This window comes from Petromyzon marinus, unplaced genomic scaffold (assembly GCF_048934315.1).
Source record: "Petromyzon marinus isolate PM22_M1 ecotype Great Lakes invasive population unplaced genomic scaffold, UKy_Petmar_22M1.pri1.0 PM_G_Scaffold_32, whole genome shotgun sequence".
NCBI lineage: Eukaryota > Metazoa > Chordata > Hyperoartia > Petromyzontiformes > Petromyzontidae > Petromyzon > Petromyzon marinus.
In genome coordinates, this window is record NW_027422895.1 from 1,764,174 (window position 1) to 1,772,847 (window position 8,674).

The 8,674-nt window shown below is 46.3% G+C and overlaps 1 protein-coding gene across 2 annotated transcripts; it reads right to left on the reverse strand.

Moving 5' to 3' along the window:
• Positions 1-3,259: 3,259 nt before the first annotated feature.
• LOC142915548 (uncharacterized) lies at positions 3,260-7,626 on the reverse strand. 2 transcript variants are annotated; one of them, XM_076061318.1, is made up of 3 exons: positions 7,491-7,626; positions 6,532-6,665; positions 3,260-5,655 (listed from the first exon to the last, which is right to left on the reverse strand). In XM_076061318.1, the coding sequence occupies exon 3, from the start codon at positions 5,639-5,641 to the stop codon at positions 4,763-4,765; it is 879 nt and encodes a 292-aa protein (XP_075917433.1). In that variant the 5' UTR covers positions 5,642-5,655; positions 6,532-6,665; positions 7,491-7,626; the 3' UTR covers positions 3,260-4,762. The 2 variants fall into 2 exon arrangements, with proteins under 2 accessions (XP_075917433.1, XP_075917434.1); XM_076061319.1 differs by having other exon boundaries at positions 6,527-6,665.
• Positions 7,627-8,674: the final 1,048 nt, after the last annotated feature.

Consider the following 8,674-nt stretch of genomic DNA (forward strand, 5'->3'; position numbering starts at 1 on the left):
TCAGCTCCACGGTAGGTCCTGGTGTCAAGGACATGGGCTCGCATTCGCTGGTCCGTCACTATGTAGTCCAGCAGATGTTCTTGCTTGGACCCGGCATGCATCCATGATGTTGTGTGGATGCGCCGATGCCGGAACAGCGTGTTGGTAATTACAAGCCCATGGGCTGCACAAAAATCTAGCAGCCTCCTACCGTTGTTATTGAGCTGATCTGGCCCATGCCCTCCAATCACTCCAGACCAGGTGCCAGTATCATGACCAACTCGGGCATTGAAGTCACCCAGCATGATGACTCTATCCCGAGGGGCCACTTTAGCCAGCACCTGTGACAGGAGGTCATAGAAGGCATCTGACTCATCGGCTTTGCCTGCATCCCTCCACGGATGTTCATCTTCGGTGGGGGCATAAGTAACCACGACCACCATTCCTCGCCTCCGGTTGATGGGAAGGCGAGCCCAAAGTAGCCTGGGGCTTACAGCTTCCCACACCTCACCGCCACGCTCCCACGCCCCCTTCATTCTTTTGTTCAAAAGAAGACCCACACCCTGTTGTTTGGCAGTCTGCTGCCCCGAGTAGAGGACTGTCCACCCCTCATGGTGGCAGGAGCCAGAGCCGGTCCACCGGACCTCCTGAATGCCGCATAGATCCAGGCGGTACCGGTCCAGCTCCCGACAGAGGAGTGGCAGCCTCTCCTCTGCAGTGAGCGTTCGAACATTCCACGTGGCCACCCGTAGTGGCTTTTCGTTGTTTCTGGAGTAGCCCCGAGGGTAGGTATTCAATCTCCTGGCTCCGCCAATTGGGGTTTGGCCAGGAGACGTCATAGACGCCTGGCCCCCCGGGGCCTCCGGCACAAGCTTAGTTGTTACATATTTCACTTTAATTCGTGGTTTTGTGGTAATTAATTGAAGGTGGAGGGGTTACCAGCCCCTCGCACCCGTCCAGAGCCCCCGTTTAGCCCCTGTGGTGGACACATATGCCATGAGGGGAGGAGCCAATCAAAATTGGAACTCCCCCCACAGCACTGTCCACGACAGAGTTGCCCGTCCGGCACCGCGAGGAGGTAGGGGGTTGTTTTGCCGGACACACACACAGACACACACATACACACACAGACACACACACAGACACACACACAGACACACACAGACACACACACACAGACACACACACAGACAACGCTAACCGCTACACTACAATGCGTGACGCTTCCACGTGCGCGGGTCACGTGACAGATTTGACGTCACAGCTCACTTGCCGTGCAAAAAATCTATACATTATTGAGCTCCCCCCCCCCCCCCCAACAAAAACACAAAAGTGTATTTGTATAATGTTTGTACGGTATACAGTCTGGAAAGTACCCACATGGCAAATTTCCAGTTTGTTGCATGTCAGGAAGTACGCTAAACATTTTGAACAGACAACACACACAATCACAACTTTGCCTTTCATATATATTTGGAGATGCAGTGAAAAACGTTCCCAAAATTCATCGCGCGGTTTCAGTTTTTTGATTTTCAGTTTGATTTATTTTGGTTATAGTCCCGTGAGCCATTCGGCTCTTGAATCGGGTGCAACCACAACAAGCAACAAAACAAAAACACGACCAAGAAAAACATCTTACAGTGACTATGTGTGACTGTGCAAACAGCACTGTCATGGCACGCAATGAGAGGGCAAATGTCATAAATATTCCTGTAAGCCCTCGCATCTTCAACATTAATCTTGCCACGGAAACGTTGTGGGGTTTTTTGCTTCATTGTAAAAAAAGAAAAATTATGTTATTTTTATTTAATTTTCTATCTACGTGACTTTACCGAAAGAACCAAGAATATTAATTCCTGCAGTCACCACAAGCCTCACCTTGTGTTGTTGTGGGCAGGTCGCTTCTGATAACAAGAGCGGTATAGCAGCTCAAGCGGGCTTGGCCTGCTAACAAAAGAACGAAAATAAAAACTGCGTGAATATTTACAATAAAACAAAGTTACAAAGTGGCGAGCCGGGTGAAGACAAATTAAACTTAAGCGAGATAATTAAAGTAAACGCAATCAGGCGAGGGCAGGAGGCAAGGCCCCGCGTGGCTAGGCCCCGCGTTGTAAAGTTCCAACCTGGACATCGATTTCCATGCTCGCTGCTACTCAACTGACATCCCTACGTGAGAGAGCGAGGCTCTACCTTGGTAAACAACAACAACAACCACCACCACAACCACCACCACCACAACGATGAGAATTTCTCACCTCGGATTTCAGTGCAAGCGCGCACACGGCAGCTTCCTGTTGCCTCGCGACAGTAGGAAGTAGTATGACGTCACTTCCCTCCCACGAGCGGCTGTGACTGATTCAATTATGTTAATGAGGCCGGCCCATATGTCGAGGGATGGGGGCGTGGGCGCTGAACCCGTCGCAATAAACTCGCGACAGCTTTAACGGACACATTATGTTAATGAGCCACCAGTCACTGGGCGTAGCTTTGCCCAAATAAAGATTGCCACTGGAACGATATCGGAAGTGACCCAAGCGGAGGTGACGTCACGCTCAAGAGCGCGGTGGACGGGGGTCGGGGTGAATACCTTGGTGACATAACGTCACTAGCGAGGTACACCTCCCCCTGGCGTTTCACGCCGATGAAGTAATGCAGAGTGGTGACGTCACAGAGTTGGAGTTGATTTAGATTCATTTTTCATTGCTCCCTCCCTTGGGTGTGTGAGCTCAGCAACAACGTGAACATTATTGTGTATACACTGTGTGTGTGTACACTGTGTGTGTACACTGTGTGTGTATACACTGTGTGTATACACCGTGTGTCGCTGTGTGTCGCTGTGTCACTGTGTGTGTAACTGTGTGTGTGCACTGTGTGTATATATACAGTGTGTGTACCCTGTGTACACTTTGTGTATATACAGTGTACCCTGTGTGTACACTGTGTATATACTGTATGTACACTGTGTGTACAGTGTGTGTGTACACTGTGTGTGTACAGTGTGTACACTGCGTGTGTACACTGTGTATACTGTGTGTACACTGTGTGTGTGTACACTGTGTATACTGTGTGTATACACTGTGTGTGTATACTCTGTGTGTGTACACTGTTTGTGTCCGCATTGAACCAAACCCCCGGCAAGGCCATCTACTTAGTGACGAGAGAAAATTCACATGAAATGTCCTTTTCAATGAAGTCTTCCAGATGTAAATTGATACAAGCTTTTAATGAAGAAATAAAATCATCTAATTCAAAACACAACACAATTCAAAGATGTTTCATTTTAAAACTTCAAAACGGAGCATGGGGTACTTGCGTGAATGCGTCCTTCGTGTGCAAATGTTGTGACTTTCCTGGCCTGAAGGCCGTCAATGTGATGGACTATTATTGGTGCACAGCGTCTCAACAACAGCAGTGGGGTTTGCTTCAACCGATAGGTACGAACATCCAGACGTGAATGAGCAAGGTGAATTTCTAGTCCCAGTTAGACAAAATCTACGTCAACACGTAAGACAAAACTACAATTCGTGTTGTAGAGAATGTACCTCCTCATATACGTGTAACTTTTAAGTGGTATGCCTTGTAACTGATGAATGATCCGAGCGTGCTCCCTATTTCAAAGACAATGAGTTTCTCCAGAGGCCGACGCTTCGTGAAACACAAAAGTACCCTTTGACCTGCATCACAAGAACAACGGGTCTCACCTGAGTTCTCTGTACAGGTTACTTCCAAACACACACACACACTTTGTCCTAACATCACTTAATCTAGATTTGACCCTCAGACAAAATGTTACATGCACACGCACAATCAGACAAGTATTCATTCTAAATTATTGACAGGCATTTTAACAAAATTGAATTACTGCAGTGAAATAGACTGCATCAGGTTACATCGTATTAACAAAAAGCTATTTTTAAAAAGATATGCGCCGTCTGCTTAACAGTGTATGTACAACGTACTATTGCCATTTGCATGCTGGCATCTCGGTCAAAATTGATAACATTCTAAACATTACCTACAAAGTCACGTAGAAGGGATATAATAAGATAATAAAATAATCAAATAAAAATTCTCACGACGTTTCGGCTTCTTGCGAACGTCGTGAGAATTTTATTTATGTTTAATTTTTATTATCTTATTATTTCCCTTCTACGTGACTTTACCGAAAGAACCAAGACGAAGAATCCCTGCATTCACGAAAGCTTTAAATAGAAAAATTACCTACAAACTCCACAACCAAGATGCCAAATCAACCAACACCCGCTACTGACAGGATCTTGTTCACATGCAGGCCGGTGCAGGGCCACCACCTTGTACCACACAGGGGCAGCTGCTACTTGGGGATGCTCTTCGAGTGTCTGAAACGGGATACAAAACTCCGAGTTGCTGAGGTAATCTTGATTTGAAGTTTGTGACTGCAGGGATCCATACTCCTTGGTTCTTTCGGTAAAGTCACGTAGGGGCGATTAAGCAGGCACCATATAAATGCAATTGATAAAATAGTGAATGCTGGGGAGCTTATTGGCTCTCGCTCCTGGTTAGAGATCAACCCAACCCACAGGTCCACAAAGACTGGCCGCTCTTACTCTGCAGGTTGAACCTAGGACCTGAGTGTTCAACTTCGCATTCTTTTCATTAAAGGCCTGTGACAAAGGTGCATCTATTGTAGCGACATCGTCTCTGGCTTACACATCTACCAGGTCTCCACTTGACTTTGTATTGTCTCGGAGAGTCCACCCGCACCTCCACTTCCACAAACTGCTGGGAGTTGCCTCACTCTGCCTCAGTCAGAATTCTCCTCCTGCTTCACGATGTAAAGGTCCCATTTTGCAGTTGAATCTTCATCTTCACATTTTACCTTCACTTCTTCGCTCATCACTTCTTCCCTCTTCATCATCACCTCTTCATATTTCACCTTGATAACTTTAAAAGTGTCCAAGCTGGGATTTTCTTCCGGTTCTTGTTTCATGAGGGATGGGCTCATTGCGGCACTTTGACTTTCACAAGCTGATTTCAGACGCCACTCCTTGTGGATCTTCTGATGCTTGTGTGTTCTCTGGTGTACTTGAAGATTTGATGAATTTGCAAATGCCTTCCCAGACACACTACACTTGAAGGGTTTCTCTCCCGTGTGTGTTCTCTGGTGTGTTTTAAGAGCAGATGAAACTGAAAAAGTCTTCCCACACACACTGCACTTGAAGGGTTTCTCGCCCGTGTGTGTTCTCTGGTGTCTTTGAAGATGAGATGAATCTGAAAATGCCTTCCCACACACACTGCACTTGAAGGGTTTCTCTCCCGTGTGTGTTCTCTGGTGTCTGTGAAGAGTAGATGAATCTGAAAATGCCTTCCCACACACACTACACTTGAAGGGTTTTTCTCCCGTGTGTGTTCTCTGGTGTGTTTTAAGAGCAGATGACTGTGAAAATGCCTTCCCACACACAGTGCACCTGAAGGGTTTCTCTCCCGTGTGTGTTCTCTGGTGGGTCTCAAGAACTAATGGCCATGCAAATGCTTTGTCACACACAGTGCACTTGAAGGGTTTCTCTCCTGTGTGAGTTCTCTGGTGCTGTGTCAAATTTCCAGTCCGATCCGTGCTGTATGCACGCCGGTCGCATTGTTGACTTGTCGTACCGAGCTGCTGAGCTGAGGGCCTTTGCTCCATCAGACCAGCCTCAGCTGCAGACAGAAAATAAGAATATCCACACCATCTACACGTCAGTATCGAGCCATGAAGGAATTAATATATACAGTCACACGTGACTTACACGTCTATATTCATTCATATATTCATGACTAGCTGTACTACCCGGCTTCGCCTGGGACTTGGATCCCACGTCCGGTCGCATTTGTCTCCCCAGTGGCGATGTTCACACCACAACAGTTACTCGTTTAAGGCTGAGTCGACCTAGGGGAGGCCCAGAAGCGGTTCAAATAATCATCACCGGTGGTGGCCGTGAACGGGAATCAAACTCGGGTCGCCGGGTTCGTAGCGTAGTGTAGCGCTAACCGCTACACTACAATGAGTTACGCTTCCACACACAGACACACACAGACACACACAGATACACACACACAGACACACACAGACACACACACACACACAGACACACACACACTGACACACACACACACAGACACAAACAGACACACACACACAGACACACACACACAGACACACACAGACAACGCTAACCACTGCACTACAATGCGTGACGCTTCCACATGCGAGGGTCACGTGACAGATTTGACGTCATAGCTCACTTGCCGTCCAAAAAATCTATACATTATTGAGCTCCCCCCCCCAAAAACAACACAAAAGTGTATTTGTATAATGTTTACACGGTGTCCAGTCTGGAAAGTACCCACATGGCAAATTTCCAGTTTGTTGCATGTCGGGAAGTACACTAAACATTTTGAACAGACAACACACACAATCACAACCTTGCATAATTTTATATATATGGAGGTATGCAGTAAGAGCCAATTTGTTAATCCATTGCCGGACGAGGGTCTCCCCACGCCGCCCCGGGTCGTGATTTGACCATACTTCACCACGCTCGTCCGTGTGGCGGCTTGGTGGAGGAGGGTAGCGCAGACGTGGGAGCGTAGTGACATTGTACTCTACAATGGATGTTGCCCCCACCGCTCCTATGCCGCTCACCAACGTTGCACAGTCCCGCAGCCGCCTAAAACAACAACAACAACAAAGTCCCATCACAAGGGAGAAACACACAAATAGAGATTCACTTCGAGTACACTCACCACCACGTAGCTGTCAACCCACTATCAATCAGTGCCCCTACCTTATTACAGATCAATTCAGACCGTATCTGCCACCACGTGTCTTTATAAATATCAACGTTCGTCCTACGGAGTCCCATCACAATGTAGAAACACAAACAAACAGACAATATTGTTACTAAAGAATGTTTTTTTTTGCCCGTATTGAAACGGCTGTACCCCGTATGGTCGTGAAAACTCAATGTCTCTGTAGAAGAATACGGGGTAAACCGTACGGGTTATGACAGCTGTGATGCATCAAAAGATAACTTGACCCGTGGTTGTGTTACCTCGTTTAACCAAAGGCTTCAAACTCGCGTGGAACAGCCCAAAACCCAAAGACGGGTATATCACGAGAGAAAAAACCCCTACATATTTACCAATAACACTGCCCTTAAAAGTAAATACGGTAGTAAATAATCGGGCAATGGCCCTTTTTTCATAACGCCTCTGTGACTGACGATTGTATTTCAGCCTTTCTTCTTACGACTGCTGCCTGTGTATCTTACTGTGAAAACAGTTCCACAAGGCATGTATAAATGTTTATTTTCTTTGTGACAGACTAGGCCCGAGACGCCAGGGAGGGCCTGAATGGCCTGGATTGCCTACCGAGAAGGAGACGCCTTCCCCGGCGGGGAGCAACCACAGCCTGCGGTGTCACCGCCGCAACGGGGGTCACACAACACCGGATTTTTTGTGGTCAAAATTTTTAAACCAAAACACCCACTTACCGGTTCGCGTGAGTTCAATCCTGCTCAGAGTTTTAAGGGGCGAGAGGAATTGTTCGTGCAAGTTTAGAGTTTAGGGTCGGGGGTGGGGAGTCGTTATGTTCCGAACAGTTTAGAAGCGTCCTGGGAGCTGCGCTTGAGGCGTCAGCCATTGGCACTTGGGAGCTACCACTCCCAGCGAAGGGTTGATGCTCAAACTATCAATCTTATACTTTCACTTCCATCACGTAATTTGAATCGTATTTACTCAAACAATATATGCTGAATGATCTACTGTGATAGTCACGGTCGCTCCGTCATTGTTTTGCTGTTGTAGATGTATATATTTCTATATTTTAAAAAATATTACCGCGTCTGCGACCCCCCCCCTATTTAAAGCGGTAAGTTGGTTCGTTCCAAATGATGACGTTCACACAACGCGATCAAAGTTGGGAACGCTCTTGCAGAATTGTACAACATTTAACTCCGAAAGTTATCGCGATATGGCGATACTACGATATTACCTAATCATATCCACCATAAGCGTATCGTACAATTTGTTTCCACACGGCACGTGCACACTCAAAGCACTTGCAATTCAAATTTCTATTTAAAGCTTTCGTGACTGCAGGGATTCATCTTCTTGGTTATTTCGGTAAAGTCACCACGTAGAATGGAAACAATAAAATAATAAATAAAAATATTTTGATCCCCTGCTGATTTTGTACGTTTGCCCACTGACAAAGAAATGATCAGTCTATAATTCTAATGGTAGATTTATTTGAACAGTGAGAGACAGAATAACAACAAAAATCCAGAGAAACGCATGTCAAAAATGTTATAAATTTATTTGCATTTAATGAGTGAAATGAGTATTTGGCCCATCAGAAAGATTTCTGGCTCCCAGGTGTCTATGTGTACACTGTATGTGTGTACACTGTTTGTATACACTGTGTGTGTACACTGTGTGTGTACACTGTATACAGTGCGTGTACACTGTGTGTGTATACACTGTGTGTGTGTACACTGTGTGTGTATACACTGTGTGTGTGTGTCACTGTGTGTACACTGTGTGCCACTGTGTGTGTGTACACTGTGTGTGTGTACACTGTGTGTATGTACACTGTGTATACCCTGTGTGTACACTGTGTGTGTGTACACTATGTGTACACTGTGTGTGTACACTGTGTGTGTATACACTGTGTGTG